The 18,133-nt window shown below is 43.7% G+C and overlaps 1 protein-coding gene across 1 annotated transcript in view; it reads left to right on the top strand.

Annotated features, from left to right (window-relative positions):
- Nucleotides 1-8,949, top strand: part of LOC143924895 (uncharacterized) — a 74,653-nt gene extending 65,704 nt beyond the window's left edge. The window contains exon 20 of the mRNA XM_077449404.1: nt 5,326-8,949. Within this exon, the coding sequence (XP_077305530.1) occupies nt 5,326-5,418 (93 nt within the window). The 3' untranslated portion in view covers nt 5,419-8,949. The remainder of the gene's footprint in view (nt 1-5,325) is intronic.
- The last annotated feature ends 9,184 nt before the right edge of the window (nt 8,950-18,133 follow it).

Raw genomic sequence — 18,133 nt, 5'->3', positions numbered from 1 at the left:
AGCGGGCGACTCCTCTTGGGGGGGGGGGGGGGGGGTCTAAGGTATGCTCGGTGCAATATATACAACTGGGTCAACCTGTCTGAAAGTTTGGGGGAGAAAGTCTTGCATGAATCCAGTGCCTCACTCCACTCCTCATCCTCTAATGGGCCCACCTCTCTTTCCCATCTTGGTTTAAGGCTGTAAGCTAGCGTGGATGATGTTTGGGTTAGGAGCATAACATAAAAATCGGAGATCAGCCTTCGTGGATCGTCCCCCTTGACTACTGCCATAATGACATTGGGTGCAGAGTGTGGCAAATGTTGGGGGAACTGAGTTTGAGCTGTGTGGCGCTCTTGGGAGAATCTAAAGAGCAGCGATTCAGGCAGCATGAACTCATTTTTGGAGGCCCTCAAAGTTTTTAAGCGTGCCTTTGGAAATTATGTGGTGTAAGTAATATATCCCATGTTCGCTCCATATCTCTGTGTCGGGAATTGAGAGGAACTCAGTAATTTATTGTGCCATAGAGCTGTATAGTCATTGTATTCGGGGGTTGTCAACATTTTAGTGGCAATATTGGTCCATTCTTTTCAAATGTAACTATGACTTTTGTCTTATTTGTTTGATAATATATGAAGTGTGGTACTGATTTATGTTGGCATCCGAAGACTTTCTGCTTTACTGTCATACCTTTTTAAATTGAATAAAAATATTAAATTGAATAAAAATAATTGTACCTGAAGCGAGTGTTGCCACCAAGGAATAGGAAGTGAACTTATGGGGGGGGGGGGGGGAAATCCGGGTTTGGATGCTCTTTAGAGCAGACCCTCCAAACCAAAAAAGAACATCAGCATTCAGCTCTGCACGCTGAACACTAATGGCTTTATCGTTTTTATGAAAAATTAACATTTATTTCTGAAACACATCCCCTCTTTCTCTTTCGTTCAGTGACTGACACAGCTCCATTAATCTTGACCGTAGGGTTATTATGCCACCTTCAGGAGAGAACTAGGCAAAACATGTAATACATGTAAAAAACAGAATTGTACAGTTCTACCCAGGGGGCGGTCCATTTAGCAATAACCCCTCAGCCTGCTTCTTGCAACTTTTTTTTTTTTTATTATTTTTTTTTCTGCCTAGTGAAGGACCTAGGATCCCTGCGGGACCATCAGTCCTGGGATTTTTTTTCTGGATTTTCACCTTTTGCGCAAGATTTTGATCCTGTGATCTTCTATCAACAGCCGGCTGCGTGACAGGCTGTATTAATATAGATCCTTATAGTCCCCCCAGCCTGGCCATCGAGCGTGTGCAGGCCCTAGCTACGCGATGGGTCGGCCACGACGTGCCCCTCAGGCTCCAGGGGAGGCCGGCGAGCTCAATGCTCCGGGGCACACATATGACTGGACTACGGATGTCTTTCACTGTGTGCCGTGGCCACCCCGTACTGCTCGGGTGTGGGTCTGTGATGGGATGCCTCCAGCTCTTTCAGACGGTAAGTACAGCTCTTTATGTCTCTGCAGGACAGAGCAACTGTGCATTCCCTGGGAGGTCGATTAGGGGGTCCCTCTTCTCCCTTTAGTCTCTCCCTGTATCTGATCCTTGATGGGGGACTGCGCGTTGACTGTGTGTCCCTGTGGTGTCATCTGTCTCTGCTGGTGTCTGGGCTCTGCATGTGCTGCCGCCATAGTGCTGACCACCGCCATTTTCGGTGTACTCTGTACAGCATGATCGTCGGCCATTTTCTGTTAGCCTCTGTGAGAAGCATGGTCGTCGGCTATTTTCTTGGAGTCCGGCTGCTATTTTTCCTGTGTTTTTTTTTTTTTTCCTCTATACAAGGACGGCTGGCGCCCATTTTCTTGTAGCATCAGCTCGGTTTTTCTCCCCATCGCTGGTGCCTCAGAACAGTGCGGTTTTTGTTCCTGGACACTTGTGAGCTGACACGGCAATCAGCGACAGCACGGCGCAGCACTCTGTTGGGCTTGTGAGTCCTGTGGTGGGGTCCCTCATTCTGTTAGCAGCTAGGAGGGTGGGATTGAGCACCTTGTCCTAAGTCCCCAAGGGTGGCAGACAGGGTGGGTCAGCATGGCGTCGAAGCTGGCTTTTCTTCCCCAGACCTCCCTGCAATTGCAACCGGCTCACCTGCAAACAGTGCAGTGCCTTTGGACGCTTTGTCGGCAGTCCTTGAAACATTCGTTGCCAGGGTGGAGGCCTGGCTTCAGCACCCCAAGTCTTTACCAAAGTATTGGCTCCAATTTTGGCTTTGTTGCAACAACGTGGGATCGCAATCGTGCGGTATATGGACGATCTCCTTCTGAGAGCAGCTCCCGCCTCAGAATTAAGGGAGGATGTGGTGATCACCATGCAAATGACTCAAAAAGTCAGTACTAGTGCCGACTCAGTGCCTGGAGTACCTAGGCTTACTGCTGGACTCAATGAAAGCGAGAGTGTTTTTTTTCTCTCTTCGGGCAAACTGCAGACTCTCCGAGCCGCGGTGAAGCTGTTGCTGAACTGCAGGATGACGTTGCTGCGTTTCTGCATGCGAGTTCTGGGCCTCATGGTAGCCTCCTTCGAGACAGCACCGTGCGCCCAATTTCACACCAGAGTCTTGCAGAAGGAGATATTGTCCAAATGGGACAAATCTCCATTATCCTTGGATCGGCAGATTCGGGTGAGTCAATTAGTCACGGACTCTCTTCTCCGGTGACTGAGTGCGTGAAATCGTTCCTGCCTCTTCATTGGGCGGTGATCACACCGGACGCCAGCCTGACCGGCTGGGATGGAGTACTGGGAGTATAATCGACCCAGGGCCTCTGGTCGAGGGAGAAATCCCAGTTGCCGATCAATGTGCTCTCTCCACATGGTCGATGAGATTACAAGGGCGTCCGATCAGAATCCAGTCGGACAACGCAACGGAGGTGGCATATGTCAACCAAGGAGGAACAAGAAGCTCGGCTACAGCACGAGAGGTCGCTCACATCCTTCGGTGGGCAGAGGGACTTGTACCGGCCCTGTCGGCCATATAAATCCTGGGAGTAGAAAACTGCCAGGCGGACTATAAGTAGCCAGATGCTGGACCCAGGAGAACTGTCATTGCATCTGGAGGTTTTTAGGCTTCTTTGCCTGTGGTTTGGCACACCAGGTGTGGATCTTATGGCCTCTTGGCTCAATCGAAAGATGTGGAGGTTCGTGTCCAGGACAAGAAATCCTTAGACGGACGCGCAGACGTGTTGGTGGCTCCAAGGGAGCAGTACCGGCTGTATTTACGCCTTCCCTCTGCTCAAACTGTTACCACGTCTGATCCGCAGAGTGAAGGCCGAGGGGATTCCAGTAATACTGATTGCCCTAGATTGGCCTGTGTGTCCTTGATACACCGACCTAGTATGCCTGGTGGCGGATGCTCCTTGGCTGTTACCGATGCGAGAAGACTTATCGCAAGGTCTAATACTCCATACTGTGTTACCCTCCCTGATTTTAACAGCATGGCTGTTGAAAGCCAGGTGCTAAAGAACCGAGGTCTGTCAGACTCTGTAATCTCCACTATGCTGAGGGCACAAATCTTCTCGGAAGATATACCATCGTACGTGGAATACTTATATTTCCATGTGTGAGGAGATGCAATGGCATCCACGCACCTATTCCGTTTCCAGAATCCTGCTGTTATTACAGCGAGGAGTGGACCAGAAGCTGGCCTTGAGCACCATCAAGGGACAAATATCAGCCTTGGCTATTTTTTCCCCATGACCCCTGGCGTCTCACTCATTAGTGAGCACCTTCGTGCAAGGGGTTCGGCATGTAGTCCCTCCAATGCAACCACCTCTACCTCTGTGTGATCTGAACCTGGTGCTATTGGCGCTTCAGAAGCCGCCATTTGAAAACATCAGGGAAATTCCCTTGTTGACTTTCTCAGAAAATGGTCTTTCTAGTGGCTATTTCATCTGCCAGGAGGGTTTCTGAGCTGGCGGCCTTGTCGTGCAAGTCGCCCTATCTGATTATCCACAAGGATAAGGTGGTGTTGCGTCCGCAACCTTCTTTTCTGCCGAAGGTGGTTTTGGCCTTCCATCTCAATGAAGACATTGTGTTACCATCGCTGTGTCCTAAACCGACACACCCTATATCTGTCTGCCATGACTCCCTTCCGGAAGTCAGATTCTCTGTTCGTTTTGGTAGCTGGTCTGAAAAGAGGACCAACATTTCACGGTGGATCAGACAGATCGTGGTCCAGGCTTATGCCCTGAAGGGGCAGGTGCCTCCCTTTCCTGTCACAGCCCATTCCATCAGGGCAATTGGGACCTCTTGGGCTTTCCGACATCAAGCGTCTGTCTCCCAGGCGGCCGTGTAATGTTGCAATTTACACTCTTTCTTGTTAGAGAAGTTACATTTTGATGATGAATTCTGATGCATATGTTGGCCACAAGTTCTGATGCGTTTGGTTCAGATGGTGACTCCTCCATCGGGGAGCACCTCTGGTTGTGGGTGAAGTTATGTTTGCTTTTCCCACCCCTCGTTATGAAACTACTTGAGGACACCCCTACGGTCAAGATTAATGTAGCTGTGTCCGTCAATGAACGAAAGAGAAAATAAGATTTTTGTACTCACCGTAAAATCCCTTTCTCTGAAGTTCATTGATGGACACAGCACCCACCCCTCCTATTAGTTTACGTTATACTGCTTGTTGACGTAGTGAGTTGCAGGCTGAGGGGTAATTGCCAGAGGGACGGCCCCCTGGGTGGAACTGTACAAGGCCTGAAGTTGGCATAACCACCCTACGGTCAAGATTAATGGAGCTGCGTCCTTCAATTCCTTTTCTCTGAAGTTCATTTACGGTGAGTCCAAAAATCCTATTTTTTCTTGTACTTGGCTTTTCTAAGGTAGCAGTGGTGTTGGCCATTACCTTCCAGGCTGCTTGCGTCTTTTCTTTGGGGGAAGGGGGGGGGGTGTCTGAAGCCAAGGCAGCTCTGGGGTTTGCCCATGCAATTTAACGTGGTTTATTTATCTAATGCCATGGTTTCAGCAGTGTTGGGTGGCTTATTGACGCTCGCTTTGCTTTATATTTAACTGTTATAAAAACAGTTAAACATAAACTCTGCCAACTTTGTCACAGACCTCATTGGTGGGCCAGCATGGACAATCTGCAAGAAAAATCCTGCCACTGATGATGTAAATTTTGAAAGTGTCAGCAAGGGTTTTCAAGCATGAGGTGGGTAAAGTGAGATGGGATTATAGAAAATAGACACAGACGAGGGCAATTCTTTTATTTTCATTCGTTTATGGTTTATGAAAGGGGGGGCGGTTAGGTCTGCTTTTAACATACTCACTCACAATTGCATTGTACAAATCGTTGTCTTTCAGGTATGCAGCATGAATTCACACTTGTTTATCTTCAATGAAGTGCAAATGCAAATTCTGCTAAGCAAACTAGGACGTTTGACTGGAAAGAAGTAAACCTCCCCAGTGAGGTGTATACAGAGACTGCTATCTTCCTGGACACCAAACAAACTTTACCGATTTAAAAGTTGAGTTTTATTATGTGAAATTTGCACTTTTTACTATTGTGCCTTTGAGTTAATTTCTCTAGGACCATTAGGCCTTAAGTGGCCGAAGACCTCTTGTTCACCATAGCCTTACGTCAGGTTTGATGTACATTTTCCAAGGCAATTGGAGCAACTGAGAATAGTCAATGGGTATGGTTGCCTTAAGGTGCTTTCCATCACTAAGCCCATTGTGTTCTCTGTCTGTCCTTATGTCTCCCAACTTTAGCAGTGAGGTTTACTTGCAGTGGTTTTGCTCCATTTCCCTCTAACAAGGTCGATTAACTGTTTTGCTCTCCTGCAGCTGAACTCCCTGCTTATGAATTTTGTTCTGAATTTAGAAGGGTTTGTCAAGGAAGTGTAACACAATTTTTGTTTTATTTTCTAATGACTGATGTCTTCAGTGTAATCCCTGTAACGTGACCAGTTGACATGCGATTCATCTTGCCGGGAACCATGTTAAAATAGGTTTGTTTTGCATGTTGGTGACCTTATGTGCCCATTCACACCAGAATGCGGTGCAGGAAACTCACGTTCCGTGTACAATTGCCACACCATGTTCAAAGTGCACCACCGTTGCGATCTGCAGCTGGCCTCAGTGCTAAGTTAACGACACACCAAACACAGTGCATTTGCCTGCACCAGATTGCATTGTACAGAAGTAGCCTGTGATCTGGTTGCAGTGTGTTTTCTAAAGTAGTGCTTTTGGTGCGGTTCAGTTCAATTCCGCTCATTCAAAATGAATGGACTCAAATCATGCCACGCCACATGTGAATGTCGCAGGAATGTGCAGCGCATTTCTGTGCGGTTTCTGGTGTGAACCGGCCCTAGTGTATTTATGGGGAAAAGATATCCACAAAAACTATCTCTACAATACATGTATCTTCACATTTTGTCTATTTGACAAAAAAGTGCAGAAAAGTTGTTTGTGATCCTGCCAAATATCCCATGAGATGTGAACTTCCTGCAGTGAGTGGCAAATGCTGCCTTTGCTGCACTGAAGAACTGCTGCCAGCCCTACCCAGTTCTCTACTGGACTACAAAACACCCCTCCCTTCTGAATAAAATAACATAGAAGGGATATATTCTTCAGTTCAATAGTGGAGGACTCAGGCAGGGCTGACAACACTGCTTGAGATTTCAGGTAAACATTGTCTGCTAAAACAGGAAGTTGGTAGCTCACTGGATTTCTTGCAGGATCACTGGGTATTTTTCTGGGCTTGCGTGTTTAAAGAAGAAAACCTGATGATATGTATTGTAGAGATGTACTGATTTTTTTTTTTTTTACTTTGTTTTTTTAATCAGTTTTACCCCAAACATGCATTAATGCTGATTGTTCAAAGTTAAATTTGTTGCAGCTGTTCATGGCACCTTTATACTGTGTTAAAAAGTCTTCACTGCACAGCATTGCATTAAAGAGAACTAGTCAGCACAGCAGTTGCCAAAATTGGAATCTCCATTGCAATTTGTCATACCAGCTTTCTCTTGCTGGTCAGGGGTAGCTAGGAGGGTCCCTGTTTTTTTTTTTTTTTTTACCTGTATACTATTCCTGTTTGACTCTTTTGCAAACACCTTTTTTGTTGCAAGAACTCATAAAGAGCACAGGCAGGAGGTGAGAGCACCTCCAATGGCTACAGTTACATCTCTGAGTGAGATGAGTCAATATACATTTTAATCCTTTTTAACGCGAGTCAGCATTCATTCTAATTATGGGTGCATTTTCCTAAATACTACACTAAATGTTTAACAGTTTTTTGCAAACACGGTTTATGCTGCAATATCCAAATAAAATGCATCTGTTATCAGCACTAAGCACAGGCAGGGTTTAGGACTCCATGGGGCTCAGGGTGACACCTCTACAATAAACTGCAGTGATCCCTATAATTAAGCTCTCTGTGAAATGCGTTAGAACTTGGCCTTAGGTGGGTGGAGTTTCAGTGTGCAATATACATTTCATCTGCATGGTCATTAAAGTTGACTGAACTTTCTGCACGTCATTGGTGTGAGGCCCAATTCTTTGGATTTAGATGGTGCAGTTTGGTTTAGTCTCAGTTTACGTAGAGCACCATTCTTCTCTATGGAGATTAGGCCGTTGACTGGAAAACCCCACATCTGCAACATGGCACAACACAGAGTGGAGAGATACCTTCATGTCCTCGTTCTAGTACAGGGACCAGCTGTGCTTGTGTGTTTGGCACACATGTGGCATTCCTGGTCCTTTGGGTAGAAAAAAAAGGATCCGGTGCCACTTGAGGAAGATTTCCATAAATTGGAAAATCTCCTTGTGTTGTAATGTGTGCCTCTGGCCACCGGGGCAGTGGGGGGGAGCGCTCTCATTATCACTAACTAGAATTCCACCCCATTCCTGTAGGGGATGCTAAAGATCATGCACCTCTGTCTTATCAGCTTTCAGAGCAGGGATGTAATCCAGGCAAATACATCATTCAGTGTTATGTGACCGTTTCATTAAACGCTGAGCTTGTGGTGTTAGCACTGAGCTCTGACAGCAGGTAAAGCAGCAGCGGACGATTCCATCTGATTTTCAGAGCAGTAATTCTGCCTACAGTGGGGTCAGGGGTGGCGATGAATAATGGGTCAAATATCCATTCCTGGCCAGTAAGACTATTCTATTCAGAGAGCAGAGATTCAGATTAGTACAATGGCTCTTTTATGACCGGTTCTCATTAATTGCAGAGGCTGAAGGCAGGCATGTCATCTGATAAATCTGTGCCTTTAATTTGTTTAAGTGCCTCCCTGGCAAATGTTAAACCTGAAATCTGGCACTGGTCTATGTACAGCAGGTGGCTTTGGTATTACGTTTGTTATCCTTTCACAGCATCCCATGATGCTTCCTAGTCCTCGATCTCTACATCCTTAGGGGCTGGTTGCAAAGGATATTTATACTGCTTTATGCTGCAAAAAAAAGGCAGCTGTATCCTTGTTTTATTGTGAGCGAATAGTGCATGCTGCTTCTCTATAATGAGTACTCCGGGACCTTCTGTTTGTACACTAATCATTTGTAATGACTTTGCTGCTGTGTGTTGGTAACGTGTACTTGTACACCATGGAGGCACCTGTTGTGTGAATGGCATCATCATTCATATTAGAGGTCGATTTATTAAACCTGGAGAGTAAAAAATCTGGGGCAGCTGTGCATGGTAGCCAATCGGCTTCTAACTTCAGCTCGTTTAGTTCAATGTTTACATTAAAACCTGGAAGCTGATTGGTTTGTATGCAGAGATGCACCAGATTTTTCACGCTCCAGTCTTAGTAAATCTCCCCCATTACATCTCTTGCTACAAGTTCTCAGTGAATTGTTTGCCAGCTTTGTTGCCTTTTTTTTTTTTTTTTTTGGAAGCTTCCCTTGGATAGAGAGAGGGTGGTTTGTCAGAATATCATTTTAAACCAGTGAAGAGAAGCTGTATCTTTCAGAGGAGGTTTCTTGTCCTGATAATAAGCGCTAGCAGTGTACTGGGGAGGAGACAAACAATGGATATAAAAGACATGTCACAACGCAGATACTATTTTATTCCGGTGTAAGGTCAGAGAGCAGATCAAATGAGAACTCCCAACACACTCCATGGAGCCCAACATGGCCCCCTTCATTAGGGCTTGCAGGTGGAGTCCATGTATATAAAGAAGTTGGGAATCCCGTTGATGGTTTTTTGACCAATGGCGTGTCAGGCACTGAGCTCACCAGCAACTGGTTTGGTAGCCTCTATTTCGTCTACCCCAAGGATTGGAGAAGGTAAAGCTAGAGAGATACTGAGGAGAGTGCAGAAAAACGGTTCAGTACTTAGTGAGAGCTGAGAGGATTGTCCCAAACTATTAAATGGAAACCGGTGACTTCACATTCTATATTGCTAGCTTCCTGGCTGTTATATTGGGGTTTACTAAAACTGGAGAGTGTAAAATCAGGTACAACTGTACATGGTAGCCAGTCGGCTTCTAAGTTCAGTTTGTTTAATTTAAGCTTTGACCAAAATGAACCTGGAAGTTGATTGGTTTCTATGCAGGCTTGCACCAGATTTTGCACTCTCCAGTTTTAGTAAATCATCCCCATTGTTCCAATATTTTGTAACCATCTCTGAACAAGTATACTGAGCAGCTCTTCTGACTTTACACTAATCTTCCTGGGTCGGACCCAGAAACCAAATGTTTAGTATTATAGCCAGGCACATAGCATTTTGACAAGTAGGTCAGCCACAGCCCCTCATATTTTTCTCAGGAAAAGGTGAGTTTATTTAGGTTTTTAGTTGAAGTGGTAATCTCTGGATTGCATTGCACCATGCGGTTACACAGCAGTAGTGGTGGGCTTGGGTGTGTTTGGATCGAGCCCCTCCAGGAAGCCGACACTGCACACCGCCAATCATAGGCAGCATGCATATGTATGTATGTGCAGGTCAGGAAATGCCTCACTGCCTGTGATTGGCAGTGTGCAGTGCCAGCTTCCTGGCAGGCTCCATCTGAACATTCCCGAGCCTATCACTACACAGAAGCATGCCTCTTCTCCCACAGCTTTCTGCTTTAACTAGGAGCTACAGCTTTAGATGTGTAACGCCATCTTATGATAGAAGCAGTTATTGCAGCTTGGATATTACTAGCATTGTCATGAGTGAAATTTTGCCCATTTAAGGGAATCTCATAGAGCAGTGGTTCTCGACCCTGTCCTCAAGTACCCCCAACAGGCCATGTTTTGGGAATTTAGATAAAATAGCTGTCCATTGACTCTGATTCAAAGCACCTGTGCACGATAAAGAAAAACCTGAAACCATGGCCCGTTGAGGCTACTGGAGGGCAGGGTTGAGAACCATAGAGGACATCATAATGGCACCGCACTGTCTGTGTATTGCGGTTCACCACCATTTATTAAATTAATCCCAGAGCACCTATGCAGAGTGCTGCAGTGCACCGCCATGCACAGGACTCTGCACTGTTTTGATAAATAGAGCAGGACCCACGTTTTCTGGCATTCACGCCATATTCATCATTTCATTGGCTGCATAGCGCTATTTACCTTGAAAAACCTGATGTGTGAATGAACCCTTCATATACCCCGCAGTGATTGCAATATATATTGGAAACCACCTTTTTAATATTGATTGATTATCTTCCCTGGTCATCCATCACCTTCATTCTCTTGTACATATTATTTATGACCATTTTCCGCACTTTTTAGTGATTTGTGTGGTACTTTATTAGCATATAGTTCTAGTCTTATAAATGGACCCCATTTCATCCACCCCCTGGAACGTCTCATTTTACAGAGATGTCATTTTTTTTTATCTGTTTTTCCTGTTGTAGAAGAAAACTATGAATACTGTTGGTGATGAAAGGATGCCCTGGCCTTAGTGGTCTTCTCAAATTTTAACTCTTAAAATTCCCAAATCGGCTTCTTCTCTGGGTGGTACTGGCTGCCGCCAATGGTGCTGAGAGAGGATAAATGTGGAGCAAACACACCGATTACAGTAATATTTGCTCCAAATAGCCAGCCTGTCTTCTACTTTATCCTATAACAAATACTGCTTACCTTCTCTCCACGCCACCAGTCTGAGAGAAGTCGATTTCTGCATTTACCTCATTGGAAAGCAGGACCTGTAGCATTCCTGTGGGTCCTGTTATTACATTCTGTATGGAATCATTTCCGTATTTTGTCGGCCAGAGTCTGCGCTGACAGGCAGCCAGATGTCTATCTTTTGTCTGTCTGAAAAGGTTTTAGTGCTGGGGCTCTTCCAGCTTCTCAATGATTTATCCTATTTATTTCATGTAACCTTGATATAGGCTTATATCTGGTTGGGGGGGGGGGGGGGGGTTGCTGCATTTTAAAGTAAAAAAAAAAAAACACAATATTGCCAAACCCATATTTGCTAGGGCTGCTTAGGGGAACTGACAAAAAAAAAAGCTGAGGCTCTCCCTGGGGAACATTTATACATGAATGTGTTGCAATACCAGATTTCACCTGCAGGTGGCAATGCATAATAAATCCAGCATATTATAGCTGAAAGGTATGACTAAAGGCAAAACTTTTTTTTTTTTTTCTTTTAGTTTTGTATAGAATGGAGAAGGATTAGAACACCTGTAAGGTTTTTATTGCTTCTCCCTCTTTGTTCTGTTTAGTGTTATCAATGAAAGTAAAGGAAAATCCCACATTTTGGGCTGTCCCCAGAAAAGTAATTGCAGGGAAATCTTCCAATGGGGGCACTAGTTCTGATGATCCGGTGGTCCCCAAGGAATTCCCTTAATTTGCAGAGATTCTCACTTCCTGTTTGGCTATGAGACAGGAAGTTGAGGTAAATCTCCACAACTGGGTATAGACGGTGAAAACAAATCTGAGAGGGGTTTATAACCCTTTCTTCAAAATGGGGGGAAAAAAAAGTTTTGCTTATAGTTTTACTTGAATCCGTAGTTATGATCAGTGGCACTCACTATCCTAATACACAGATTTTTCAGTGTTCATTTCCGCCATTCAGCTCCCTCCTCCCTGCAGTGACTTGGCTGCCTGCCAGCTTTCTGATCTCTAATGTAAAGGTGGGTGCACAGAGAGAGGGAGCAAGCATAGTGCTAAGTCTTGACATGAAGACCTTTTACTGCTTCTCTTTTGAATTATTCCACAGTGCTACAGAGGGCTTGTTTTAAAGCTTTATTTATAGCTTGTTGAGGACATATGAAAAAAAAAATCCGTAATCCTGGCCACAGATTTTACTTTAAACTAAACTAGCCTGTGTGCCTTGCCACTTTTGACCTGTGGCGGCAGCCATTTTTGTTTAGGGCAATATGAAGCCATTAGTTCACTTTGGAAATAAATACGCCTGTCCACATGCTTCTTAATGTGTAATATTTCTGTATTGTGGAGCGCTAATTGGCTTCATCCACTTGGCACTTTGGTTTGTCTGTTTTCTTAATACTGTTTGTGTTAATTTTTATTGTACATATACATGTAGATACAATTTAGAAATAAAAAATAAAAGCCTTTTGAAAGCTCTGGTCTGTTTTTATTGTCCTTCTTCTTTTTTTTTTTTTTTTTTTATAAACAGAAGAATCCATTGGTGACCTCCTCTGAAAATGTTAGATGCCTGGCTGTCATGACAATCCTTATGCTTCAGTATTTGAGTCATTGACGCAACAAGTATGCAGGAATTCTGATAACCTAATCTGTATATTGTTCTGGGTCCATGACTAAAAGTATTGAAGGCAGGGGATCAGTATAATAGCCAGAACATTCAGAGAGAGAGGTCATCAATTGAGACAAGAGATTTATTGGATGAGTTTACTTTCATTGAAATTTAACAAACTAGTAGTAGTAGATCAGCCCAAACTGGCAACAGTGTATATAAATCTCATCAATTATCTTTTACTTTCCTTTGAGTTGTTAGAAATATTTTTGTTATAATAGAATATTCATCGGTTTGATACAACTGTGTTCACAATAATAGCAGTCAAACCTCAATAACCAGATCAGATCAATCCCTGTTTTTGGTATAAATTATATTTTTACTAGTAGGTGTAATAGAAAACCAACAGTCATGACATGCATGCTGCTGATTGTGTAAGTGAATCATTAAAGAGGAAGTAAACTGCTGCCTCCTTTTTAATTTTGTATGTTTTTTTTTTTTCTATTTCGGACCTGCAAAGTAAAGACCTAATGGAGGTTATTTACTAAAGGGAAATACAGTCTGCACTACAAGTGTACTGAAAGTGTAGTTTCTATAACGTCTATATGTAGTCTCTAAAAGTCTCTGCAGATCTGCGGGGAAGCGCTGCTGATTTTATCATCCAATCACGTGCAAGCTAAAATGCTGTTTATTTCCTTGCTTGTCCCCCTCAGATCTACAGTGACTGCACTGAAAGTGAATTTGCCTTTAGTAAATAAACCTTAGCCACTTGCTGACCACCGTGTGCCGATTTACGTTGGCAGAATGGCATGGGTAGGCAAAAGAGCCGTAGCTGTAAGTCCCTTCTGTATTTGCAGCCTGGCGCGCGCCATGGGAGCATGCCCGCTGGTCTCGCAAACTCTGTTTGCCGGCGGCCCGCGATTGCGCAGAGGCAGAATGGGGAGATTTTGTTTATAGTGCAAAAAATAAAAACTGCAGGGGTGATCAAATACCACCAAAGCTCTATTTGTGGGAACAAAGGATCCCAATGTTGTTTGGGTACAACGTCGCACGACCGCACAATAGTCAGCTAGAGCGACGCAGGTCCTAATCGCAAAAAAGCTCTGGTCAGGAAGGGGTTAAATCCTTTCCGGGGCTGATGTGGTTAAAGTGCTAGTATGCATTGCATACTAACACATTATGTGAAACTTACCTGCAAACAAAGTCCTCCATCCATGTGTTGTCACCTCCTGGAGGCTGCATCTATCTTCCCCCATCTTCCTTCTGGGTCCATGGACTCTGGCTCCGTGACTGTCAGGAGCTGCAAGACGTCACTCCCATGCTTGCACGTGGGAGTCACCGGTCACGGCACAAGGCTCTGCGGAAACTGCATGGATGGCTATTCCTTCAGTGGGCATGCGCCGATCACGTCACTGGCTGCATACACAGTAAATATCTCCTAAACGGTGCACATTTAGGAGATATTTACAGTACCTTTAGGCACAAAATCGATGGAAGTTTACAACCACTTAAGGATCCCCACGCAGATATACTGTGACAAGGTGGTCGTCCAGTGTGAATATCTCGTACAGGTACGTGATTTAGTGCAGTGGGCCCGGGACTGTGGCATGTAGTGTGAATAGCAGGTCCGGGACTCACTGATCATTCACAGGAGAAACAGAACGGCTGTCTGCCTTTCTGTGAGGGAGGAAGATGGAGATCTTGTGTCACAGCATTTCCCCCCCTCCCCCCCTCAGGAATCACTCCCTTGGAGCACACTTAACCCTTTGATTGCCCCTGATGTTAACCCTTTCCCTGCCAGTACAGTTAGTGTATATTATTTAGCACTGAACCCTGTACTGGTGTCACTGGTCCCCAAAAGGTGTCAGGTGTCTGATTTTTGTCTGCCGCAATATCGCAGTCCCAAAAAGAACGCAAGATTGTTGTTTTTGGGTCTAGGGGTGGCAGACAGTTTGTCAGATGCCCCCCTTTCATTTTCTCCTTTACTATATGTGCCACCGATATTTATTTTTTACTGATTATCATTGCCATTGCTGCTTACCCCGCGGACCATCACTTGAGCCACCGATCGGATGGAGGGCTGACCAGACGGTCGTATCTGGATATCTGAACGCCCAGGAGTTGGTTGTATGCTTATTTCAGCTGCCGATGAGGTAAGCGCTCTGTGAGCTCATTATTTAAGAAGGATTTCATCAGAAGCATTTTGCAAGAAGCTTTTTATTTGACATATGAACTGCAAGATTTATTGTACATCTAGATTCTTTTGTTTGAACTATACACGTTATTTTTTTTCTTTGATCATTTTTAATTTCAATACTTTGAGCTTTTTTCACATTTATTTATTTGGATCATCTATTATCACGTGATTTATTCATCGCTTATATTATCATTTACTGGTATTATTGTCAGCGATTATCACTATTTTGAGGTTGCGCTCATCTCAATTTACCCATTCATTTTCAGTGCACTTGTACACTTTAGATTGAGCTGCGATCTCAGCCTTTATATTATTTATTTTAGATTTTAGCTTCACTTTAGTCACACTAGGTAAGCGCTAGAGATTCACCACTTCATGATACAGGGGATGTTGCTCATACGATGGTGTTGGGCCAAGGAACTCCAAACTGCGGCCCTCCAGTTGTTGTGAAACTACAAATCTCACGATGCATTGCACAACTCTGGCGATCATACATGATGGGAATTGTGGTTCCTGAACATCTGGATGGCCATAGTTTGGAGACCACTGGTTGGGCCTGTTTATTGTGTACCAGGGATCATGGATCCGTTTGAATACCTCAAAATACTTGAAGGTCTTGCTGCCTTTTGCGGAAGAGAAAATGACCTTGAAATTAGTGTTTAAACAAGACAACGACCTCAAACACACCACTAAGTGAGCAGCATCCTGGTTCTAGACCTACAAGATTAATGTTATGGAGTGACCAGCCCAATCCCCAGACCTTAATCCAATAGTAAACTTATAGGGTGACACAAATGCGATTTCGGAGGTAAAACCAAGAAATTCTGAGAAATTGTGAAATGTAGTGCAATAGCCCTGGGCTGGAATACCTGCTCGCCGGTGCCAGAAGTTGGTCAACTCTATGCAACACAGATGCAAAGCAGTTCTCAGAAACGGTTCTTATACAAATAAATATTAGTTCAGTGATTTACAGGCAAGCTAAATCTTCAAGCATTTTTCAGTTTATACAGTAAATGTTTGAGTTTGTAAATAAAAATGCAGACACTATTTTTTGGAAAAGCCAAATAATTGTTTTTTCTTCACTTTTTGTAAAGTAATATATTTGACAAAAATAGATTTTGTGCACTGCCACTTATGCCTATATATAAATAACACGAGGCTGCTGCTCTCATTAAATGTAATCCCACATACAGTACAATTGGTAAAGAAAAAAAGTTGTGATAACGCTGCCCGATAGTGAACAATCAATTGCTTAAAAAAAAAGTGACTCCATACATATTGGATAACAATAAACGCCTGTGCTATAAATATTAATAAATACAGTGCCTTGCGAAAGTATTCGGCCCCCTTGAACTTTTCAACCTTTTGCCACATTTCAGGCTTCAAACAAAGATATAAAAATTTTATTTTTTGTGAAGAATCACCAACAAGTGGGACACAATTGTGAAGTGGAACGAAATCTATTAGATTTTTGAAACTTTTTTAACTAATAAAAAAAATGAAAATTGGGGCGTGCAAAATTATTCGGCCGAATAATTTTGCACGCACCACTTTTCAGTTTTTTATTTGCTAAAAAAGTTTAAAATATCCAATAGATTTCGTTCCACTTCACAATTGTGTCCCACTTGTTGGTGATTCTTCACAAAAAATAAAAATGTTATATCTTTATGTTTGAAGCCTGAAATGTGGCAAAAGGTTGAAAAGTTCAAGGGGGGCTGAATACTTTCGCAAGCCACTGTACATCAACACATATTAGGTAAAGTCTCCTCCTGAAGAAGCCACATGAGGGAGTGGTGTAACGTGTAATGGGGAACCAGGCAACGTGTATCATTGATCTGGATGCTGTGAGACCCTGTTATTCTATTATATCATATTGCTTGTTTTTTTTTAACTGAGTAAATGTGAGTGCATTTCCTTAAGTTTGGCTGGTGTTCTCTTATGCATTTTAACCACGATACTGCACTATTGGAGATTGTTTCCTTTATCCTGAGAGTTCTGTGGAGTCATCCCAGCTGGGGAAGTTCTATCATCGGAGAATGCAGAGGACCCGCTATCTGGTGTACAGGATTGATTACCATTATGCTATTTTGGACCTTCTGAGGGTCTTGTCCTGAGGTGAGCAAGTATTTCATTTGGTGACGGAGCACTCTTGTTATATGGTGGAGCACATATTGAAATGTGAAGATGCACTAGAGCACTTTGTGTTGACTGTTGGGACTTTAGTAACCTTTTATATGTGTTCATGTATTTTTCAATAACCAATTTGAATGTTTGGATTTGGAATAGACCGTGCAGTGTTTCCAATGCATTTACATGTATGAAAATAAAAGCTATTATAAGGATTTGGAGCTTTACTCACTTTTTTTTTTTTTTTTTTTTTTTTTTAAAACACACTGCTATTATTTTGAACACAAATGTAAGTGTATAGGGATCATCTGTCCTCTACTGTCTATTTGTGCTTTTTAATATACACAGTTTATGTATGCATTTCCTGTCTCTGGAAGGTTGGGTTAGAAAACCCCAGAGGAAGGAAGTGCATAGAGAGATTTTTTTGGAGAGACCATACTGGAGCTGCTGCTTTATTTTATCCAGGCTAGGAGGAGGGATTTCCCCATCACCGCTGATCTTTTCTTCATATCTTAAACATAGAGGACACCACATCACACCCCTGTAACTAAACTTTGCTGCAACATTCTTCTGGAGGTATTCTTATTGGAGGAGATGTGTGAGATGGGGGGGGGGGGGGGAAACAAACGCACATACTCCCCTGTGTGGCTGCAGCATTGGTCTGATCTTACGCTTCACCTGTCCCCCTGCCAGCCCTAAGACTGATAACTGAGTGATAATGTGACCACTGATCACTCAGATCTTGTTCTTCACTAAACAGGCAACGCTGACCGCCGGTCACCAGCTCTCTGTTCTGCCACTCCAGCGCTGTGGAGGGGGTGGGAATGGCTGGCTCAGACTCTCAGTGGCTCACTGTGAGGCTGGTCCAGCTTCTAGGTGGATCATGACCTGCTAGCGTCCGATGTCATCTGAATCAGAGTCACAGGAAGGAAGAAATAAGTGTACTCCTGTGACCCGGAAAAGAAGTATGGCCAAAAAAGCTTTGGCCTTACTGCTCCTTTAACCCTTTTACTGCCAGGTCTGTATGGCATATGGACCTGGCATTCCTCCTTCTGCTAGAAGCTTATAATTCCAATGACCATGAGCTTATAGAAGAACTGTTCAGCTGCCTCTGCTGAACAAAACAATGACAATCCACTGTTCAGATCAAAAACAATATGTAAGAACAAAAAAAAAAAAAAAAAATATAAGCC

Source organism: Lithobates pipiens, unplaced genomic scaffold, assembly GCF_037356315.1.
Source record: "Lithobates pipiens isolate NorthernLeopardFrog02 unplaced genomic scaffold, aLitPip1_a1.2 Scaffold_22, whole genome shotgun sequence".
Classification (NCBI taxonomy): domain Eukaryota; kingdom Metazoa; phylum Chordata; class Amphibia; order Anura; family Ranidae; genus Lithobates; species Lithobates pipiens.
Note: the sequence above shows the minus strand (reverse complement) of the source record. Positions and strands in the feature narration are given on the sequence as shown.